This window comes from Phoxinus phoxinus (assembly GCF_949152265.1).
Source record: "Phoxinus phoxinus genome assembly, chromosome: 14".
Lineage (NCBI taxonomy): Eukaryota > Metazoa > Chordata > Actinopteri > Cypriniformes > Leuciscidae > Phoxinus > Phoxinus phoxinus.
The window spans coordinates 23,192,894-23,217,523 of NC_136889.1; the positions used below are offsets into that span (position 1 = coordinate 23,192,894).

At 39.5% G+C, this 24,630-nt stretch overlaps 2 protein-coding genes across 2 annotated transcripts in view; one reads left to right on the forward strand and one right to left on the reverse strand.

Annotated features, from left to right (window-relative positions):
• Positions 1 to 2,480, forward strand: part of golga7bb (golgin A7 family, member Bb) — a 74,295-nt gene extending 71,815 nt beyond the window's left edge. The window contains exon 6 of the mRNA XM_079635706.1: positions 2,373 to 2,480. The gene's annotated coding sequence lies outside the window, so the exon portion shown is untranslated. The remainder of the gene's footprint in view (positions 1 to 2,372) is intronic.
• The window catches only part of crtac1b (cartilage acidic protein 1b), a 34,835-nt gene that overhangs the window by 5,097 nt on the left and 5,108 nt on the right, over positions 1 to 24,630 (reverse strand). The window contains exons 2-11 of the mRNA XM_079635705.1: positions 24,150 to 24,349; positions 23,061 to 23,257; positions 22,833 to 22,969; positions 13,265 to 13,421; positions 11,669 to 11,803; positions 11,414 to 11,559; positions 7,702 to 7,838; positions 5,636 to 5,718; positions 4,268 to 4,368; positions 2,857 to 3,025 (exon numbers count right to left, since the gene is read on the reverse strand). Of these exons, the coding sequence (XP_079491831.1) occupies positions 2,857 to 3,025; positions 4,268 to 4,368; positions 5,636 to 5,718; positions 7,702 to 7,838; positions 11,414 to 11,559; positions 11,669 to 11,803; positions 13,265 to 13,421; positions 22,833 to 22,969; positions 23,061 to 23,257; positions 24,150 to 24,349 (1,462 nt within the window). The remainder of the gene's footprint in view (positions 1 to 2,856; positions 3,026 to 4,267; positions 4,369 to 5,635; positions 5,719 to 7,701; positions 7,839 to 11,413; positions 11,560 to 11,668; positions 11,804 to 13,264; positions 13,422 to 22,832; positions 22,970 to 23,060; positions 23,258 to 24,149; positions 24,350 to 24,630) is intronic.

Here is a 24,630-nt window from a genome sequence, read left to right on the forward strand (position 1 = left end):
CTGCGGGCAGCATCGTGAGCAGCGAGGCCTGAATACGTCTCATTTGATGTCGGCAAAACCGGTTTCTCATGACTGCCGGTGTGTGGGGTTCACAGGCCAGAGAGTTTCTGGCATAGCAGACACTGAGGCATTGCAGCAATGAGGCTCTCATATGCCAGACCGATGAAATCTGTCTGTTGTTCAGTGGATGAAATAAGGAGCCATATAAATGGCACGGTGGTTGGAAAGCACTTCATTTAAGAAGGTTTACAGCAGCATCCATTAACTGACTTCAATCTGATTGTCGAAGACACTTTCTCACAGACAGCAGGACAGCAATTAACATGGCAGTTAGAGGAGACTGTCATAGTGATCATGAATGGAGAGATCATCCATTAGAAATGAATGGGGTGGAGGAGGAAGGCAGAAGTTCAAAGGAGTAGAGATGAGGAGGGACAGGGTGGGCTCTAGACTTTCCTTCCATTATAGCCTTTAGTCAAGCAGGAGAGAAGCTGACCGCCTTCCCAGTTCTTAATTAAAGTGACATTTCTTAGGTAAACAGATCCACTGGGCTCCTGGCATGGCCCGGACTGGCACAGGTGTCTCTTCAAGACAAAAAGCATGACATTTCACCAGCGCTTACTGAAAGAAACAGTTAAGTTGGGAAGACACATTGGGCATCTGTTGGGTTTTTATTTAATAAAGGGGTAACACTGCAATAAGATCTCATTTATTAACATTATTTAATGCATTAACTAACATGAACTAACAATGAGCGACATTCTTACAGCATGTATCATCTTTGTTAATGTTAAAGTTGCAGTAAGCAAATTTCTCAAGATTGTTATTGAACAACCCAAACAAACACACTTCTCCCTTCATTGCTCCGCCCCCAAAATGCACGGACACTCAATGCAAGAGTGTCTTTTTTTATTATTATAACAGATGTGAAGCAAGATGCTTTGTAAAAAATAAAGCAAAGATGACGAATGAATGACAAGGAGTATACAAGCAAGAGATCGTTGATACTCGCCCGCACCACGCAAGCTTCAGACATGACACTCAAAACAAATGTTACGTATGGAGTAGAAACAGCACAAACCTAGGCCGTTTTTAGGCCTTCCCACTTAGGTCTCTCCAGCACTGGAAAACTTTTCTAATAAACATGGGTCCTAAATCTCTTGCCTTATCATATCCCTCCTTTTGGCTATGAACTTCCTCAGACCTTTTCTCTTTTGTAATGTCTCTCAGCCATCTCTCTTTCTAAAGTCTTTCTTCAAATTTCCCTCTAGCTCACTCTCTCTCCTCCCCCATCATGAGTGGACATGCCCCCTACTGTTGATTGGCTACAAGTTTGTTGTGGTGCTCGGTCCGACCCACTTTCAACAGTGTTTTTCAAAAATCACTTACTGCACCTTTTAATAAAAAGGCTCATGTTCATGTTAGTTCACATTGTATTAACTAAAGTTAACAGATGCAACTTTTGATCTTAAAAACTTATTAGTAAATGCTGGGATTAACATTAACTAAAATAAATGCTGTAGAAATATTGTTAATATTGCCAATACAAACACTGATACGCTGGTGTGGCATGTAAGACATGCTGCTGCCGCACAAATAGCATATATACAGTTACTTGTAGCAGATGTGGAGCTGGGGAAGGTGGAGGGTTTCAGAGGGATTCTGAAGCATGCTGTAAACTGCTTTAGCAAACTCTAACTAGCTATTTAAATGTTGAGCAAAAAGCTCATTGGCTGCAGATGTGACAATAACTAGCTTGTGTCATGTAGTAAACAATGTAAATATCATCAGGTTGCATTAAATACCCATCTGCCTGCGCCATCTATAGTTTCATGACAGAACTTGGTATTTCATGTTAACTAATGTAGGTAACTAATGAAAGCTTATTGTAAAGGTTCGCTAACAAAAAGTACCATGGTATTTAATGAATGAATATAGCCTACATTTAAAATTTTAGGATTTCTTAGACCTGTACGGTATTTGTGACACCACACTGTAAAGTTTGACTAATCCAAAACATAAATGGGAACTTCATTATGAACCAGAATCCCATTGTGAGATATAAAGTCTCAAATGTGACATACAGTCACAATCGTGATAAATTAAGATGCAATTGTAAGATATAAAGTCCTAATTTGAGACAAAGTCACCATTGCAAGAAATAAAGAAAAATACTCTAAGGCAGAAAACGGATTAATCTGATACCATAAACTGTATTATGGATTTACTTTATAGTGTAGATATTTTACATCAATTTACAAACACTCTTACCGATAGAAACATTGATGAGAGGCCTGAACACGTACACACATATTTGCGAGCCCTCAGGGTGATCCTGTGACCACTGATGGCTATCGTTTTGTTTTTCACAGCACATTCAGAACAATTCGAGCTTCCAGCTGGCAGCCTATTCCTGCCACAAATCCATCCGAGAGCTCCCAGATGAAGCCATGTGCCTCGAAGCATCTGTAACACGGCCGAGCCGTTGGGAAAAGGTCCCGGTCCGCTGCCACTGGCTGCTGCACCTGCAGGCTTCTCTCCGGGCCTCCAGTCTATGAGGATATTTAAGGAGCCGGCCTCCACGCGGAGGATAATGTTACTGAGACCCGAAGCCCCCCACTGAACATGACCTGGAGTTACATCATAATTGTTTCTCTGTAATGAGTCAGCAGAGCGAATTTTTGTTTTCCCGCTGCTCGGCGACCCTGAACATTTCCGAGACGGTGGATGTACTTATGAAATAGATATATTACAGGTCTGGTCATTTTCATAGCTGTTTCTTTCTTGATTTAATTTTCCCGCAAAGATTGTTTAGGCAGACTTTTTAGGGAAAGAGAGTGGAAAAGAAATACATACCTAGTCCAAAGTGAGCCACTGGCTCCATCTCGCACAAGTACCCTGATCCTCCGTCTATAATGCGTGTGTGAGGGCCGTTTCTCTTGGTGTAGACGATCACCTTTGCCCCACGAGCAAAAGCCCCAAACTGTGTGCGTGGAATCACACGGAGCCATTTATTAGTTGAGCCCTGCCATGAGAAATCAACAAGTTATAAACTCAGTGTCAGAACAACAATGTTAAAACTTTCAGATGTTAAAATGAACCAAAAATGCAAAACACTTTCAAAAATGCATGCCTATTTGGACCAAATAGACCTGGGGAAAAAAGTACACATTAGATCTCTTAAAGTCACTATGAAATCAAAATTGACAATTCTCGTTTTATGGAGTATTGCTGGCCTAGAAATCTAGACGCACCCTAGCGGCAACAAAATTTATTTTGCAGCCAGTGTAGTCTAGCAACTCTCCGTTGGCTTGCGAGCTGGAAAAAACAAACTCTAGTCAGGCCAATCACATCGCGTATAGAGTTGGCGGGCGGGCTTAACATAATGACGGCAGAGTTGTGACGATTCCGCGTGAATTCTCTGCTACTTGAAAAAAAGAATGGCTGCTGCTGCTGGCGAACAGCGGTCTTTCGGTCTTTCGAATCGGCTTTGGCCGCGACTCTGGAGGACTTGGAGTTAACTTTGAAACAGTCTTCCAACCATTGTCTGGGAAGCAGACACACTCAGTCAGTTCAAAGCTAGATTAAAGACACATCTCTTTGACCTAGCATTCACATAACACATTATAGACTTCTATAATTCAATGTTAGGCTGCATAGATTAGGTCCGTCGGAACTGGGAACACCTTCCATAAATCCTGATGTACTTTTATCCCGTATCCAGATCTGACGAAGGACCTTCGCCAGGACCCGATGACAACGCAGTGCTGAAGTGCCAACTAGTCTCTCCCCTGTGAAGGATATCTTTACCACTCTACAGATAAAGTGTTGTCTGGATAATTTCGATGTCGTGTATCTACCCCGAAGTGATACAATTCTGTGTAAAATGTTTTAAGGCCAGACAAGTAGTTGGCGACAAAGTTGATAAAACCAAGTGTAAATGATTTCACTGATTTTCTGAATAAGAAGTATAGCCCCCCGTATGGTTTCGGACACCACTACAAATGGCTGCCACCTCAATATTTGAGGGGGCAGCCATTTGTAGTGGTGTCCGAAACCATAGTGAATGTGATCGAGTGCACTCATTCTATCCCACATTGCACCCCAATAATGAGTGTACAACCGATATATGCTCAACAGCTGTCCGAATTCACTTACTCGTTTTCATTCGCTCCTTCAAGTGAACTGTATTAGTAGACTAACGTAGGGTATAGTGAATGAGTGAATGAGGGTATGGGGGCAATTTCGGATTCAGCCATGTTCTCACCTGAGTGACTCGATACAATGAAATGGGTTGAGCCGCACTTTCCCCGTGTGTCACCAGAAGATCCAGCTGTCCATCTCCATCAAAATCAGTCACAGCTGCTCCTGAAATTACAGATCATTCTGCTCAGACACAGACACAGCTGGAACACATGTTGTTCCAACTTCTCACTATTAGTACTGTGGATTTCTAATAATGATGATTCAGCTGTGAGTGGTGACTGCAATTGTCAGTAAATGACCAGGGTGCAACTCATGTAACAGTCACATAGAAGCCTGGATGTATAATGCCATCTAGTGGTAGAGAGAGGAGAAACCAGATTAAGGTTTGAAGAGACACTGAACCATTCCATAACTGCACAATTTAGGTATTTTGTTCATCTAACACACGTAAAACTCATCATCTCTTCATTACCTCAACTGAGTGTGCCTAATTAATATACACTCCCGTTCAAAAGCTTGGGCTCGGCATTCATTTGATTATAATGCAGTAAAACACTAATATAGCGAAATATTAACTGTTAACTGTTAAAAAGATTCCTGTGATGACAAAGCTGAATTTTCAGCATCATTACTCCCGTCTTCAGTGTCACACGATTCTTCAGAAATCATTCAAATATGCTGATTTTTTGCTCAAGGAATATTTCTTCTTATTTGCAATATTGAAAACAGTTGTACTGCTTAATATTTGTGTGGAAACTGTGATACATTTGTTTTTAGAATTCATTTATGAATAGAACAGCATTTATTTGAGATAGAAAACGTTTGTGACATTATAAATGTCTTGATTGTCACTTTTATTAAATTTAAAGCATTGCTGAATAAATTGTGAATGGTAGTGAAACTTTTCACCACTCTTAACAAATGGGTATTCAAACCTCTTCTTTTTTTTCTTTTTTTTTTTCTTGTCGATGGACTAACCAATTAAGCTCAAACTACCTCAACTGAATATTAATAAACCTCAGCATGATAAACTGTTTCTTTACTCACAATGTCCAAATGGATGATAAAAATAAGAAGCTGCACACTGGTGACTTTCAGAGAATTGAACTGGGGGGAGGGGGCACAGTGGATGATTGACAAGCGAGTAGGTGGTCCTTTGATACTGTCCAAAATGCATCAGGATGGATTAGAGTTTACACAAGAAATATGAATATGAATACATTAACATTGTCTTTTTAATATTTTTTTGACAGAACATGCTCCTCAATTTTTTATTAAGAAGCGAGTATTTTTAAACAAGCTTTGGGTAAATTACTAAGTTATTTTAAGGGGAAAATCTACAATTTACGATTTGTAAAACTCATGGAATGGATTTACAAAAGAAACAATCTTAAATTTTGATGGAATGAAAGAGCCAAACCCTTCATACCGGTTCCCCGTCCCTCTGGTTCGGCGGCCTCCCCGATGTTCAGCTCCTCGATCTGTGGATCTCCGTGTTCTCTCCGAGAAACTCTGCCATGGTAGAGATTAATTACTTACTCACTTTGCCTTTTGGCTTGAGAGAGCTCCACACAATGGAACAGTCAAAGACAAATGTACCTTGTCAGCTGCATGTTATACAACATGTCTCAAAGGAGATATTCATTTACAGGCTCATGAAACCCCGGCAATATTGATTCAGTTAAAACATTTCTGGGGCTGGTAGTTCCTACTTTGTATTTTGATGACTAATAATGCTAACGGAGAGGGTTCTTTATACAAAAAGCTTAAGTCTTTGCTTTCTGAGAACTAAGGTTCAGATTGTTTGAGTTTGGGATTAGGAACAAATTTGAAACAATGTTTCCATAATTATTTCCTACCTTACAATGTAAATGTTAAAGAAATAATTCTGTTACATAATGAAAAAACTGTTTTGTGAGGTCATGTATGTATTGTATAGATAGGCTACATGAAAAATTGTAAAACTTTTTTTTTTTTTTCTAAATTAAATCTTACTGATATTTTTTTATGAACAAAAAAAAAGAAATAAAAGAAGAATAAGAAGATTTTATCTTTTTTTGACCAACAGTATTGTTACTGTTAACTAAAACAAAATGTGATAAATGTCTTTTAAAGGTGAAATAAAATGGAATATAAATTAAGAGAAATTACCAAATTTGCCCTGACAACTAATTAAAATGAAATAAATAAGTTAAAATGTAATAAGTAGTAAAATTAATAAAACTAGAACTGAAATACAAATAATAAATTAAAGCTAAATAAAATATTAGATATATACAAGAACTATTTTTTTTAAGTACAAAACAATCTCAAAAAGTTCAACAAATGAAAATATAACATTAAATGCCAATTCAAAATATTAATAAATACTATAATCATTTATAATTAAAATAACATGAGATATAACGTTCCAAAAACAACAAAAAATATATTTTTAAATTCCTTATTCGATTTCAGAACTATAAAGGAGGGATGTTTTTAGTGAATAACGACCAAAACTTTCCATCTGTCCCTCAGACAAAGCTATTGAAAGACTTATGAAGACTTTAAATATAGCACAAGAGTCATATGGACTATGTATTTTTAAGGCACTTTATTAAAAATTTTGGAGCTTGTACTTAAAGCTGCAGTCCGGCACTTTTTTGGGTTTAAAAATATCAAAAAATACATTTTTGAAAAAAAACGTAACCAGACAGTGTTCAAAACGATCTGCTTGCCTTACCTCAATTCAAAACGGTAAGCTTGTAATAATGATTTTAATTCTAGTGGTACTGGTGGATTTCCGCGGGAATTTCGAGCATGTCTTTGCGTCATTACGTCACTTCTGTACACATAGAGAAGGAGTCTCGGCTAGTCGGCTATTATAGCGTGTGTGGATGATGGTGGAGATTTAGCTTAGCACTTGGTATGGCGGATCCCGAAAGTTTAAAGCGACAATCACCAGTGACAACTGGAGATTCACCAGTTGTAAAACCCAAAGACTTCGGACTTCAGAAAAAATATATTTTTCACGTTTTGACGTGATATAAGCAATCGTTAGATTTAATCAGCATGATATAGCTACTGCAATGCTTCCCCCCACCCCCCGAATTTGGTCAGAACAAAAGTGAATGTTACTTACTTGTTCAGATGACATTTTTCGATGAAAATTCTAATGTTGACACTTTCAAAAAGTATACTCTGAGATTGCTGATGACAGTACAGTATCCACAGCGACGCGGCAGCGAGAGGTTCTCCTCAATACATTGTGTTCATCCGCGCTGTTTCATGCCGATTTACTACCCACGCACAGTTAATAATTCCGCGAATAACTGCAATTGCAGATTTCGAACAGAGATGGCGACAAAGAGGAAAAACGACGGACTGCAGCTTTAATCACCATTCACTTACACTGCATAGAAACAATCTTTACGTATATCTTGCTAAACATTTTCTTATGTTTTATGTCCTCTAAGATCTAGCCTATGCATGCCAGTATAGTATTTTTGTACATACCTAAACAGTCTGTTGGCTGATGGTCCTCTGTAGGCAATGTTGTTGAAAAAAACCTCCAGTTCATTGTCATTATCAAAGTCAGCTACGATGACAGTGCGAACAGGAGATGGCATGGAAAACTTCTGTGTGGCAATGTCCTATTAGAGAGATCAAAAGTTGAAAGCACACTGTTTATTTTCTTTACTGGGATCAATCCACCAAATAATGGCTCACTTATACAGTAATGTACAGTATCTGTCTCTGCAGATTAAACTGGGACAAGAATGTGTTTTTTCTCCCTTCTCTGACAGGAGAATGTCAGCTTTAATATTTGGAGAGTCAGATGTATGATATCTATGATGACATAAAGATCTAAGCTGCAGGTAAATCAAAGTCTAAAAACTTCAGGGAGTGGGAGCAGAAAAAAAGTAACTGCTATCGTCGCGCTTCAATAGTGCAGCAACGAGTCATGGAAGAGTTATTGAGCATGCCGGCACTCTCTCAAGTATTAACCCCAATTTTAATTATAGGGCTCATAAAACCTGCAGGTGAAAGCCCATGAAGTGACCTTCTGCTGTCTGGTTGAAGGAGAGGTGATGGCCATCTCTGGACATGACCCAGAAGAGGAGGTACAGTTGAGCATGAGACAATACTGATCATCCCATGGATGGATAGATGGGCGGGTGGATGGACAGACAGGTTTTTTTTTCATAGAGAGATAGGATGAAGATAGATAGATAGATAGATAGATAGATAGATAGATAGATAGATAGATAGATAGATAGATAGATAGATAGATAGATAGATAGATAGATAGATAGATAGATAGATAGATAGATAGATAGATAGATAGATAGATAGATAGATAGATAGATAGATAGATAGATAGATTTGTTCACCCTTATTATAACTAAAACATGCACTTACACTAGCTGGTGGCCTTGTTCAGCCAAGGTTTAATTACAACATGGAATAACAAAGCATCTTAATCACAATGCAATTATACATGGCAAAGGTCACAATACCCTACGCTGATGCACAAATCCTTCTGTAAGCTCTCCCATGAGACATTAACCCAACAATTGACCCCCATAAAACAGCTTCCTGCTGACATTTATCTCTGTGCTAAAGAAGCCAATCACTGGCGCTAACACTGGGATCAAACTAAAGCCAAGAAAGACTTACACACACAACAGTCCAGTCAAACACAATTGTCTGACACACTCTGGTAAAACACAGCTCAATGACTTAGATACAATTAGATAAAATAGATACAATTTTATGTTCATTCCTTTTTGTGTTATTTTTTTAAGGAAAAGCTTGCTTACATAGCCTAATTAAACCATTAGTTCACGATTAGCAGACTTTGATTAATAAAAGGTCTAAAACGAATAAAAGTTATAAAAAACGTCTTGGTTACTGATATACCCCTCATTCCCTGAGGGAGGGAACAGAGACGTTATGTCGACTGACAAATGGGAAGCCCCAATTACCTCTGAGTTTTAGAAAAAAAGGCCAAAGTAATTGGAGAGTGGAATTGACATGCCAAGCTCCCGTTGAATCGTAACCTACCCAGCGCCCCACGTAAGCCCAGAATGATAGTCCTCCATGCCAACGGGATGGAAGGGACAGGGCTTAACATGGAGACGGTCGTAGCTGCTGTTCCTTTACATTGTTATTTCACAGGAAGATAGCTTCGGTTCACAATAAAAAAATGTCAGCCCTACTACAGTCAGACACAGAAGCAGGGCAGAGCAAAATCTGCACAGAGAAAGACAGATTTACCGTCAGGGAAACCGTGCCGTGGAAGAATACACATATGGGATTACCCAGGGGGGATCACAACACATGGGGCATCTAGCCCAGTACAGGTACTCGAGTACTGGGCCTGGCGTCGGACGACTCCTCCGCATCTGACTGCCGAAGGATGCTCGGAGGAACTCAATTCAGGATTCAGCAAGTGAGGAACTTACCAAGAATGCGCTCCTATCCCGACCCATAGAGGGGAATGTGGCTGCAAGCGAAACACTAAGCCAGTGTTCCCACACATTAGCTGTGTGTACCCAACAGACGGGAAGAAAACGGCTCCATATTGAGATTGTAGAATCTCGCAAAGTTATTAGGTGTCGCCAAGCCCGCAGCTCTAACGCCCAGGAGAAGGCAACACTCCGAGTGGAGTGAGCCCTGACTATGAGAGGCCACGGCTTGCCTTGGGATTGGTACGCCAAGGCGATGGTATCCACTTTCCAGTGGGCCAACCTATGCTTGGCCACAGCCTTTCCCTTCTGCTGACCTCCACAGCTGACCAGACAAAGAGCTGCTAAGAGCTTCTGAAGCTCTGCATGTGTTCCACGTAAACGGGACACAGCAATTCCAGGGCTCGGTCTGCCTCTTCCAGGGGGCAGCGTTTGCAAGTTCACCACCTGGTCCCGGAAGGGGAAATTTGGGCACGTATCTGGGCCACGGTCTCAGGAAGGTGTGAGAAGAAGCTGACCCGAACTCAAGGCAGAATTCGCTGACTGAAAATGCCTGCAGGTCCCCCACCCTCTTCATGGAAGTGAGCGCGGTCAGGAGAACTGTCTTTAGAGACAATATCTTAAGCTCCACTGACTCAACTGGCTCACAGGGAACTCTCTGCAGACCAGAAAGGACCACAGAGAGAACCAAGGAGGGGATAAGGCACGGCCTGGAATGATTTAACCTCCTGATGCCTCTCAGGAACCTGACGACCAGGTAGTACTTCCCTAGAGACTTACCATCAACTGCAACGTGATGTGCTGCAATGGCGGCAACATACACCATCAAGTTGGAGGGGACAACCTCCGTGCCAACCCTTCTTCCAGGAAGGAAAGCACAGAACCGATCGGGCATCTCCGGGGTCTTCCTGACGGGAATAGCACCACTCAGAGAACAGACTCCACTTCAAAGCATAAGCTTGTCTTATAGAGAGAGCTCTGGCTTGAGTGTTATTGTCTACCACTGCTGGCTCGTGTCCAGTCCAGAAGCCACATGTGGATGTAAATTCGTCGCCCGGAATGTAAATGTTGTGGAGTGACCTGAGGTGCTGCTGACTCCAGAGGAGGAGATGGCGGGTGAGTTGGGACATGCGACGTGAGCGTACACCGCCATTTTAATCAATTTAATGCATCCTTTCTGTGTATTCATTTCTTTCAAAAATAATATTGACTCCAAACTTTTGAACAGTATTGTATTCAAAAAATGAATAAATTAAAAGACATTTATCACAACATTCAGACTTGATTCAGTCAAGCTCTCAGCAGATTATAAAACTTCCTGTGTGAGTCTCAGGAAAAAAAGAGGGTCTTCGATCTTACTGTGACTAATTACAATCACTGTGCTTTACCAGCTGAAATGAAGGCCAGGTTGCTGCGCAAACAATAGAACAATGATTAGAGAATAATTGAATACTCTATTCAGACCGCAGATGTTATTATTTTATCCTCTGTGTTCTGTCACAAGGATTTAATTATGCAGCTTAAAATGCAGGGATCATGTTTTTTTCTGAATTACAAAGATGAAGCCTACCATTCAGTATATATTCACATCTAATAAAAACAAAACTAGATTTGCATTTCCTGAAGGAAATACCAGTGCTTGCAGAGCAGCTAAAGAACAACATTAACGTCTCAGGCCTCACAAGCACTGTAATAAACTTTTAGTGTCCCCCATTACAGCTAAAAGCATAAGAAAATAGAGATTTTCAAATCTGCACCTTAAATCTTTGCTTGCGATTGTTGCTGAGCTGTAGAAACAGACGATGAGGCCCATTCCAGTTTCCATAGACGATGTCTGTCTTCCCATCTCGATTAAAATCGGCTAACGCCACTCCACGGCCATGCTGCATTGGGTCATCCACTCCTGCGACAACAAAAAAGCGAATATTTCATTTCACATTTGCTGTAAAAGGTTAACAAATTCACCATTCAAAACAAAATCAAGAAAAAGAAAAGTGACAGCTCTTGCTTACCCGCTTGTGCCGCAACTTCTGTAAAGGTACCGTCTCCGTTGTTGCGAAACAGGAAGTTAGGACTGTACTCATTGTCACAGAATATATCAGGTAGGGTCTGACTGAGGATCGGACCGACCACGACCCCCCGTCCCCCTATAACACAAAGCAGAGACGGCCATCATCACCAAAAGCACAGCAGAAATCGTTAGTGGCTTTCCAGCTCATTTCCCCAGCCCCTGCTCACTGCTGCTTTTGCTGACACAGACTCTGGCTGCCCATAATCACATTACAAGGAGTGTGAACATGTGCATTTAAAAAGCTTTCCTTCAACACATCTTGCCCTGCGATCACTATTCTACAGCTATGACCTCTAGTTGAATTACAGCAGAATGTCAATTTTATTTGTATAGCACATTTCACCTTGCACAATGTTTCAAAACAGCTTTAAAAAAAATCATGCCGAGATGTCTATAAGCCCAGCTCTACCAAGCTTTTCTTTATACTAAATATGAGCATAATATTAACAGGTTTAATGGCTTACTCTCAAATCTTTTGAATAACATTGGAGCAGAAATTTGGGAGTTATTTTATTAATTTGTTTTTGTTTTTTTGTGTGCAAGATCTCTGATTAAATTAATGTAACAGTAGGTACTGATTAAGTACTTGTGACATTGTTGTAGATGGTTAGAAATAAAATGAAATAAAAACTACTTTTATAATAGAAATTAAATAAAACATATTGCGGTTGAAACCATACCATGTTTTGTGTAATTTAAAGGTGATATGTGAATAGTGTAAAATATGTAAAAAAATAAAATATTATGCATAATTTAAAAACATACTACAGTTAAAACCCTTACTTTTGTCTTTTTTTTTTTTGTCTTAACCTGTTAAACATGTGACAATATGTGAATAGGCCTTGGAATAAAATGTGTAAAAAAGGAAATGTATTAACATATTAAATATGTTAAATATGTAAATAAAATGCATTTATAATATAAATTAAATAAAACATTTAATGTTTTGTCAAACAATTAACATATTTTAGTTTAAGCCATTCCATGTTTTGTCATTCAAACATGTGATAATATCTGAAGCTTGCCGAAGTTTTGACGGAATCCTCCATGCTGAGGTGAGAATATCTTCATTGTGTTGCTACAGTGACATTTTACTCTTGCTCATACAAGAGTGCCTCCCCCGAAACAGCTCTGAACAGTCGTCCGAAGCCCTGCTCTCCCCATAGAGATTAATGGAATGGTTGCTTCATTGAGTAAGTCAGAGCTGAAATACGGCTCACTTGTCCTTGTGGCTTCACATGACTTTCAGTGCAGTAAACAGCTGAGTGGGCCAAAACTTCCATCTCTTTATTCAGCGCTGCCTTCCAGGGCCCTGTTCTCTCTATTACTGGCTGCTTTAGCTGATAAACACTGTCTATAACTCAGTGATTCAAAGCTGATATGAGAACTGAGGTCTACTGTAAATCAGCCACAAGGCAAAAAACCTGGATCCTACAGCTCATGGCCTTTAAAGAGTCCTGGGTAATATATTCACTATCTGACATCATCATACACTTACACACTCCGCTCACGCATTCATAAATAAGCGGACATGCACCTGTGAACTTGTTGACTCCGGCCTGCTCGGCCACGTTTGACAGAGCAATGATTCCCTTGGACAGGTCACTTGAACTTTCATCCATTTCAATCAGAGCATGAGGACCTACAGTCCCACTGGCATAATTGGCAATGTAGATGGAATAACGACCTGTTCCCTAAAAAAAAAAAAAAGAAGAGGAAGACAAAAGCATTAAGTGTACAGTGATAACTAATAATAGTTCCCTTTCGAGGGAACTCGAACTTCGTTGATACAACACTTTGGTGAATGCACCCAGCATTGCGCGTCGGAAGCATTAATGAATCTATTCCAATCCTGATTGCCGTTACGTCATGACATAACATGTGAAGGCAAGGCATACACGGAAGCTACAAAGGGACACCGGCACACAACAGAGTTAGCTTTTTGCTCTTTAGCAAGCGCTCTGTGTCAAACTGTCTGTCCTATTTGGTGTTGTTTGTCCCGTAAGAACTTCAAATAAAGATTCTGTGGCTGGGATCTCACATTTGCTGAGGCAGTGTGTAGATTTAAGGTCTGCATTGCAATACAGAATCTAGTGGCTCAGATCTTGCATTTGCCGAGGCTGGCTCTGTTCATTGAGAAATGTCTTGACGCGCACAGCCGTGCGTTTTTCGGGTGTTTCAGCCTCGAGCCTGTTGACTTTTTTCTCAAGGGATGAAAGCCAAATATATTGTAGCGGCTTAAATCTCACGTTTGCCTAGGCAGCGTGTAGATTACGAGACTGTATAAATAAATATTAAAACAGTATTGTCTGATGATTATGGCTTCACTTAATTTTAAGGAATTAAAATGATGGAATATTATCTGACTTTGAGATATTTTCTGACTTTGAGAAGTTAGATATTTTAATTCAGCCTACCATTCAGACTGTGTTTCACTTATCCAGTGTTTATGGCTGCATTTAATTCTGAGCAATTAAACTGATGGAATATTATCTGACTTTGAGAAGTTACAATAGATATTTTAATTCAGCCTACCATCCAGAACAGAAGGAGACTATTGCTTCTAGAGGTCCCCCTCAGAGAGCTGTAGGCGCTGCCACAGCCTCCTGAGAAGACAGATCTGAAGGACCATCATTAAGGCTTCAGGAAAGAGGTCCTACTTTCTAAATCCGTTTCGTATGATCAGGGTTACGTGGAGATGCCTTCGTTCCCTGTCCATATGGTAGAAACCTTGGTTCCTGTCCCAAGGCTCAGTGTGGGTGGCGACATGTCGCCGGAAAACCGTTTTGACAGATGCATCTTTCACTGGCTGGGGCGCAGTCATGGACGGCAGCTTTTTGAGAGGTATGTGGCAGGACCGGCACCATTCTTGGCATATAAATTGCCTGGAAATGCTGGCTGTTTTCAGGGCTCTAAGGAGCTTCCTCCCAGACCTTAGGGGTAACCACGTATTGATACGTGTGCCCTGAAGAAGGCCCCATGCCGCTATACGTGGGCATTTTAAATTTGTCCATTTAGGACATGTCATTTGTACAATAAAGACATTTTAATTAAGGAGTGCCTCGGCTATCAGAGATTTCTTTTCTCTACACTGCCTCTTAAGATGTTCTACTTTGGACCGAAGAGCACCCAAATCAAACTTAAAAAGGATTGAGATTCATCTTGAATCTAAACACGTATTGATACGGTCAGACAATGTGTCGGTGGTCTACTACTTGATTCATCAGGGGGGTCTGAGATTGCGCCCTCTATCCAGATTGGCACATCAGATCCTACTGTGGTCCCAGGGGAAACTGTTATCTCTCAGAGTAATGCAAGTCCCAGGGGACCAGAATCAGAGAGCAGACATCCTGGCGAGGCAGGGGCTGAGACCCAGGGAATGGAGACTTCACACCGAGGTGGTGAAGTCAATATGCAAGAGGTTCGACCCAGTGGAAGTGGATTTGTTCGAATCTTTAGGGACATCCCACTGTCCACTGTGGTTTTCTCTCAACCATCCAAACCCACTGGGGTTTGGATGCCATGGTACAGACGTGGCCAATGTCTTCTTCATGGCGGAAGTCGCTGGTGTACTTCGGGTCACCCAAGAAAGGGCTTCCCGTATCCGTATCAGTTGCGCAGCTTGCATTCACCTTTGGCCATGAGGGCTCATTCAACCAGAGGCATTGTGTCCTCTAGAGGCCTCCTTTCAGGGGCCCGATCCAAGAAGTTTGCGAACCATCAGGATGGGCCACCCCTCATACTTTTATCAGATTCTATAGGCATAGCGGGTACTCGTTCCTCAAAGTGTCATACCGACGCAGTTCGAGTTCCCTCGAAAGGGAACGTCTCGGGTTAAGACTGTAACCCTTGTTCCCTGAGAAGGGAACGAGACACTGCGTCCCTTCGCCACGCCTTCCCCTGTCTAGGAGTGACTTGCTTCCCCAAAGTGTCGTATCGACGCAGTGTCTCATTCCCTTCTCAGGGAACAAGGGTTACGGCCGTTTCACACCGCAAGCGTGAGCGGCACGTGAGCAGCGCATATTGTTTTCGGCGTGCATGTTAATCAATGTGCGTTCACACCGCGAGCAGGAGCAGCACATAAGCGTCAAGCTGCCCTGCCATACCCAGTGAGCAGCAGTGAAGCGGGGGTTTTGGCGCCGAGTCTATTTTTGCTGCGCTGCTCACGTTCAATTAACGTGAAAGCACACTTTTGATGGACAAAATAAATATGATTTCACACAAAAAGTGCCCAAAACGCACAGAATTTGCATGTCTAGTGTGTTTTAACAAGAACTGCAGTATGTCAGAAAAGAAAATGAAGACTCAAAAATATTTATAGAAAATGTACCCATTAAACTCGTTTTTAATTATTCAGTTTGGGCTTAAACAAACTTTAAGTCTATCAAGTTTATGACCAACTTCTAAAAACCAATTTAACAAAAGTCTTTGTAAAGAAATGCTTGCTTATATGTAGCCTGGGAGCCGCTGTTGTGACGCTGTACAAACGCTTCCAGTGTGAATACTCGCGCGCGCGCGTCCGCAGCTGCAGTGACGATGTAGTTGCTCACGCTTGCGGTGTGAAACGGCAGTTACAGTTGTAACCCGAGACGATTTCATGAGAAATACAATACATAAAACTTTTTGGAAATTTCTCACAATTCTACTTGATGCTGACACAATATATAAATGTTTCTGGGGTGACTTCTGGCTCTGTGGACTCTTTCCCCACCATTGATGGACATTTCCGTGTTTTCATTGTTTTATGGTAGGGGTTGCTATTATGTATCTTCTGAAAGAGTACTGAATCTCCTGATTAAAACACATGCGAAGAAGCAGAAACGAGAGATATAATGTGGAATCATATGCATAAAATAACGTGATCATCAACATTAAACAGCTTATAAATCAAAACTGCCTAATGTTACTGAATGAAATGTCAAACCCATAAAGAGGAAACTACTGTGACACGTTGAATACGTGTATCATTCGTTCAGTGTTTTTTTTATTTAAAACAGTTCCTTTTTTTTTTTTTTTTTTACAAAAAAACGAATTTACCCTGCCATACCCAGGGACATTTACCCTGCCATACCCAGCTGATGCAAAGCGTAGGTGAATTTACAGTATATTTATACAGAAGAAAGCCTTGTCTAAGCTCTTCCTCGGTACGGGTTGTGTCGAGCCATTTGTTAGTCTGGTTGTTTGATGAGAAAAAGATTAAATGTAGTGGCAATAAATGCATTAGGAAACTGCAGCAGCGGAGGACTCTTATTCTAGTGAGCTGAACTGAGGAAGAACTGATGGCGGAACTCTTTGATCTTCGGCTGACAAATCAGAGGAAAGGTGCGTTTCATTCCCACCCATGTGTAGAAATCGAATATTTAAGCTGTTTATTAATTTTTCTACCTCAGAACGAAAAACGAAAAATCAAGCTGAATTCTTGTTTTTCGTTTTAATTTTTTAATTTTTTATGAAACTTCACATTCAAGTGTTGATAAAAAAGAATGCATAAAGCTAGAATAACTTTTTTTTTTGCTGTTTAAAAGTGTGTCTGTTCTTTCTATTGCCATATTGCATGTTCAGATATTCTTACAACAAAATATTCTGGGGGCCATGACATTTTTGTGAAAATGTCGGTGGCTGGCATCTTTTTAAAATAAACGATGGCGGGGAAATAGTTAATGGATTAGTTCACCCAAAAATGAAAAAAATTATTTCATTAATTGTCAACCACTCGATTCATACGGATTAGTTTTACAATCTCTTTATGAACTTTTTGAAGCCAAAAAGTGGTAGTTGCGTAGAATGTCAATGAAGGGACAGAAATCTCTCAGATTTAATTAAAATTTCTTCATTTGTGTTTCGAGGATGAACTAAAGTCTTACGCGTTTTTCATTTTCAGGTGAACTAACCCTTTAATAAACTCGATATTAACTTTAACCAACCCTTTTCACACTCAATATATAATTTATTAATGCCATGTCCAACAGTGAATATACAAGCATCACAGTATAATTTTTTTTTCTCTGAATGTCATAAACATTTCGACAACAGTACCATTTCCACCACTTTTAAAATGTTGTATTCAATAGTGATTCCTTCTGCACTGTGGTGAAAGTGACTTTTAATTAAATAAATATAAATTAAATATAATTAATTCAATGATGATATACTGTATAACATTTTTTACTGTAAATACTGAAATGACGTATGTTCATGTATTGATTAATATTGTGTGTGTGTGTGTGTGTGTGTGTGTGTGCGTGCGTGCGTGCGTGCGTGCGTGCGTGCGTGCGTGCGTGTGTGCGTGTGTGTGTGTGGCTCAAACAGTAGAGTGTTAGGCCATGGGTTCGATTCCAAGGTAAAGCAAGAACTGATAAGAATGTAAAATGTGTACCTTGAAATGCAATGTAAGTCTAAATGTAAATGTAGTCCGTAAATGTAAATACATTTATATCACGAAAGTCCGTCTGTCTGGGTCTGGGACAAGGTTGATAAGCAAAAGAGTTTACAAGACAATGATCTTCACAGAACATATAAGAAACAAGTTGGAGCACTCATTCATATAGCATACACACGCACACATACTCACACACCACACACATATTTCAACTGCCTCCCCTTGGATATTAATTTCACACCCCATTATCAGAAAGATTCCCTGTGGACATGAAGTCAGTGAAGTAGCCAAGCAAATGAACTTACGCACACAGTTTCAATAAAGACACCTACGATCCAACAGCATGGAAATGGTGAAATAAAGAAATATATACATAAGTGTATGAATATCAGCAGCTCGTGACCAGAATCCTAATGAGGCACAACAATGAAAATGTCAAACGCTCTCTGGTTTTTACATAACCGCCACTTCAGGTCAGAAAATACAGATTAAAGCATAATGGAGTTAAAACGCATGCTGCCCAGTATGTATAAGCAGTTTTAGGTTGTAATGTCATGATTTCCTTGTTTTTGCTTTGGTTTGGTGTTCTTGCTCTGTTTATCAATTAAAAATTGAGAAACTATGCCAGTAACAAGGGCCAGCAGAGAATTTGAAATTAATATTAATATTTTTAATTAATATTTGAGTTCCAACTCATTTTTGTACTATTGATTTTCCACTCCATGAACTGAAAATTATTATTTAGGAAAAGTTACCACACCACATTGTGTTTACCAATATTGAGTTTTAGTCAATATTTAATAGCCTAGTTTGTGCATAAATATATACCTGCATTTATGCATGTGTGTATTTATGGGGCACCTCTGTTTTAACACATCTGAGCCATATTAAACCAATTTGAAACTGTTTTGTTGCAGTCTCAACTGTAAATGTTTGCCTTTTTTATGTGCTATTGAGGGAGACAACCTCAATAAGCAGATAATGCAGGTAATCACTAACCAATGCAGATAGGCGAATGAGAGGAACAATCCATCTCCACAGAAACAGGCCCATGTGTCTTCCAGTCCACTTTGAAGTGACAAATGACTGCTTCAGTTTCAAGCAGAGAAAAACTACACATTGCATTTGAATATTAATGTCTCTGAAGCCGAAGGGAATAAACACAGGGGTTATTCTACAACTGTAGTGACATATGCTGTTATTTGCATTTATAGAAAAAGTCAAACTTCAATGTACTTCAATGATGTATTCAGAGGGGTAAACAGTATGCTTTGAGACACTGCTTAACTGTCATTTGGAAAAGTAGGGTATTGTCACGATCACCAGTGAGAGTGCCCCTTTATTACCATCAGAGGGTACTCCACCTCAGACTATTATCACTGAGCAAAGACTAGGGTCATGTTTACACGTACATGGTTATTTTGAAAAACGGAGACATTTCCCTTCGTTTGTTCCCTCCGTTTACACGCAAACGGAAAATTCGCCTGTGAAAACGATTCTTTCTAAAAACTCCGGCCAGAGTGGAGATTTTGGAAAACTTCGTTTGCACGTTTGCATGTGAACTGAGAAAAACTGAGTTTTAGGCAGCCGACGTCACAGTATGTGACTTTTTTCGGGATTCTGATTGGCTAACGTGGGCTTGAGCTTCTCGTGACACTGCCACCTACAGGTTTGGCATGCTCTAGACGGCATATACATGGGTTTGTGTAAACGAACACTTTTCTAAAAACTGACAGGTGTGCACGATGTTATTTTTGAAAACGGAGAGGGGTGAAATACCGTTTATGAAAATAGCCATCCACGTGTAAACGTAGCCTATAGATAACCCATTAGCCTGATTGTATTCAGCTGTTGCTTGTTAGTTTCTGCCTATAAGGTTAATTCAGTCGCTTTTTACTAGGTCTTGTTAGTCTGTAAGTACTGCATTTCTAAGCCTTGTTCCCCGGATCTTTGTTATTTCTTTTCCCTGGATATACTTTGTTTTGCTTTAGCCCTGGACATTGTCTTTGTTTGGACTGCTCATCTGTGTTTCGGCCTTTGCCTGGCCTTTGTGTATGTCTGTGGATTAACCCATTAAACTGTGTTTGGATCCTCAACCCTTGAGTCTCGGAGCAGTTATGTTACAGCTATATAGTCTGGTAGGACCAAATTTGCATATTAGAATGATTTCTGAAGGATCATGTGACACTGAAGACTGGAGTAATGATGCTGAAAATTCAGTTTTGCCATCACATGAATAAGTTACATTTTTAAATTGTATTGAAATAAAACAAATATTTAATTGTACTGATATTTCACAATATTAATTTTATTGTATTTTACTGTACTCTTAATTAAATAAAGGCAGCCTTGTTGTATAGGAGACTTCTTTCAAAAACATTTTAAAAAATGTTTTCAAAAAAATAAAATAAACAGCATTTCTGCATCTTAATGCCTGTCACACTCAAATAATGAGTTAGAGGAACTTAATCATTTGTAGCATAAACACACATTTTAGTTGATTACTCAAAAAATTAAGTCGCTCCTAATACTTGTAACCGTGGAACCAATTAATCTCATCTATTCCAGTTCCAATCAACAGCTTTCATAACTTATTTAACGCGTATATTTAATGATCAAGAAAGATATTACTTGTCACATATTAGCGCAGTCATTACTTATAGAGTCAATGTAGTGTTACCTTCTCTCTTTAATGGTAACCACAAAAACCTCAAGATTACAGAAACTTTTTTTAAATGTCAGACATAACAGTATTAAACACTAACAGGTCTTTCCTGTCACTAAAAACAAATAATGGAACAGTTCATTTCAAAATTTATTCTCCTAATCCAGTCCTATGCAAGGCATGCTGCAAATAGAAATCCACTGCCTAATTTCCAAAGTTATCAGATAATTTAATTAAGTTACTATAACTAAATGTTTTTAAATAGCCAATTAATGTATGGAGAAATTTGAGTTTAAATTACAGATGATATTAAGTTAATGCAATTATCAACATGTCAACAGAACTCAACAAAAAAATATTTGCAACTTAAAACAATAAATTAGATTTTTATTTATTTTTTACTTGCAACCATGCATTTATTTAAGTTAAGTTGTGGTAACAGGTCTCCTGAATAATTTTTTAGAGTACATTTGACACCTCTGTGACCTTGTATGAATGTAGTTGGGAATAAATTAGGCAAACTCAACCATCTGCATCAGCAGTTAATTTCAACTTTGCAAAGTCACTATGGGGATCGACTGAATAGCATCCAATGACAGGGCGATTTTGTCCCCGACCAAATCAGTTCCATGAAGAGCAAACACATTTTGTTTTTATTTTTTCTTTCCAAACCTATTATAAGCCTGATCCTAAATCATGTAAATCATAAAATCATTGGCGAAATACTTTTAAGCAGCATCGTCTCACTATTATCAGCCCAGTCAAATGACTGCGGATGAAAAAAATCCATTTCAATCCCTCGCAGCTCTTCCCCAGGATTACTGAGCATCGTTCACTGCTGACTGCTCCACACAACAGCATGGCGTCCAGAAGTAATTGCGAAAATATGCTGTTCAGCTTATTGTGTTTTGGACTAAATACAAATCATTGACATGTTTGTCCATTCATCATGCCGTCTGGGATTAGGTACCAGTGAAGCGCGGTCAGACGGTGGGAGCTCTGATAACATGCGTGCAGAGAGACAAATTAAGGCTGCACTTCCCACCTAATACGTCTCCTTACAAAAAGAAACAAATGAGGCCTTGAGTTTTCTAATTATCACAGCACATGATTTAATGTCAGAGACAAATATCGCAGATCGCTGGAAATGAGCATCGGTTGGCTGAGGGGGGCAGGACTCAGCGCTGATGGCGGACAGTAAATGATGGCCGTAGAAGATTTTGAGTCTGTGAGGGTGAAACGATCAGTAATGAGATGTAAACAGACACTCAAGAACTCACTTTCCCTCAGATTCAACATGCTCTTCTGCATTTGTGTTGATGATCAATACATACAGTACCTCTGGCTGCAATTCACATTTTCTTCCCATACATGGAATTTCCATGATTTTCAGTCATTCGTGATTACTGGATGAGCATTTCTAAAAAGCATTTTATATATACTGCACTCAGGACGAGCAATTTCTAGTATATGACATGTTTTAGAGCTGAGCATAAGCAGAAATGTTTAAATTCACTGCAGCAATAGTTCTCAAACAAAAATGTCTGACCATGTATTAATAGACAAGCAATAGAAATTAATAGAAAAGAAAAATAAATCCGCTTATCAACTTTTAAAAGAGAGGAGAAATCCACCTTTGTATTATTAATTCATCTGTCACTTGAAATCATAGCCAAATTGAAAAGATGGGAAGGTTCCTTGACATCCCTCATTAAAAAAATAATACTATTTTTTGACTGCAGATTCTGGTTCATATGTAACACAGATACACATGGTCTGTGCAGACCACAATGTGTTTTTTTTGCCACCACTTGATGTCCCACATAAACCAGATTACAATGACACTATCAAATGTCCCATTACTCTTCCATTAGAAATCAATTTAAAAATCCCTGAAAACGATGGAAATCTTGATCTTAGATGATCTACTACGAGATTTTGTTGGAAAACGTTCAAATTATTCCTTTTTCCACCTGGCTGGTTTTACTTGAGGAAAATATTTTCACTCAGGGTGAAGTGGCAAAAGCTTTAATTTAACGCAAACTTTAGTATAGGTGTTACCTTTCTGTCCACACATGCGACTGACCGGCCAGCCACGCGATTGGCAACATCTCTGTGTTCATTTATGTCATCGTTGAGGAGATCCTCAAACCGCCCGTTGCGAAACTTAAAGAGCTTGTCAGTGTACGTTGCTCTACCTGCATGAAATGACAAGAACAATTACATGAAGCTAACATCCATTTACTTTACCATTATCTCCAGTGTGTCGTTCATGAAACCGTTTCATACCTGAGAAGGCATTATTAGTGTTGAGGACGTAAATCTCCTCCCTGCCATCACCATCTATGTCACATGCTGTCACTCCGATGGCATTGCCGTGTCGATCTCTGAGAGCATAATATGGAGAACTGCGGTTGTCAACTGCAATGTTTAAAAGCCTCTTCTTAAACTTGTCGTACTTTAACACCAGATTCGGGCCATTGTAGCTAAAGGGAAAAAAAGTAGAGCATACATACAAGTTAAATATTTCAAACCGACTAACAAAGAACCCAACAATTCTCAATCAGTTATGTCTTATATGTGTGTGTTTACATATTCAATCCTATATAAATAGTGTATTATGTAAATATTTAAAATTAAAATGGAATATTGCATATAGTAAGATTTACTAAAAAAAAACATGTTACATATCCCATTGGCTTTATTTCTTCTTTGCTTCAAGCCTGATTGTTGTTAGATTTATGTTTAAAACAAGGACAAATGACATTGGCATAGGAAAAGTAAACTTAATTCGAGATATATTCTCTGAAAACTCAACTCAAAGAAAAACATGCCTTGAAGGATTACTATAAAACCATATTCCATTTATTTAGTCTCCTGTTTCCAACAAGGCACATCCTTGTTGGTGCATTTCACTGACCTGCAATCCCACAATTCAACCTTGGCTGTCATTTATTAGAAGGAAAAACAAATTCTAGTTTCCCTAGAGATAAAATTCTGTCAGTTGCACTTCGTTTTAGTCTTGAGCACAATTCAAACAAAACATTGAACTCTCCAATTACTTCTATTTTCATCAACACAAATCCGCTGAGATCCAAACCATTTCACAAATGGTTTACAAATAATCCCAATGAATTGCTTTGACATTTCTGTTTTTCTCCTAGAAAATATTACTTTCAAGCCCCAAACTGAGGTAATGTTCTTGGCCAGTATCTGTTCTGTGTCAATATTCCAAAAATGTAAGTTCACTCGGCACAAAAGGACCATATAACTTCTAGACACCGATTAAGTATTTTCTCTAAAGAAACGTAATGTCATAAACGCTTCACGTTCCCATGTGATCGGGAATCCAATTACGACAGGAACCGGAACACTCACCCTGAGACAAACATCTCCAGATCTCCGTCGCCATCCACGTCAGTGACAGCCACGCCGTAGTTGAGCTGCGTGGGGTTATTCTCATAATCCGGGGGGAAAACACTCTGAGTTACTGAGGCAAACATGGGTTCAGTCCGCTGACCCCAGGACAGTCCCGACACACCCACAGTGAGTAGTAATATCCACACCGACATTGTCATCTGTGAAAATCATCAAGTTTTATAAAGAACAAATCACTCTCTAGAATGAAACTATGACAAGATCACCATCATACTTACCTGTTGATCTGTGAAAAACTCTTTCATTGAGGTTATGACTCACTCAAGAGAGAGGAACTGTAAAACATCCTGAACTGAGCCACACAGTCGAGATATTCCACTTTCATTGAGTTTTGGGAGACTGAATTGCTTTCTACAGTGTTAAGAGGCAATTACCTTCCCGGCATTACACTCACCGGACAGAGACATAAATACAGAAACTG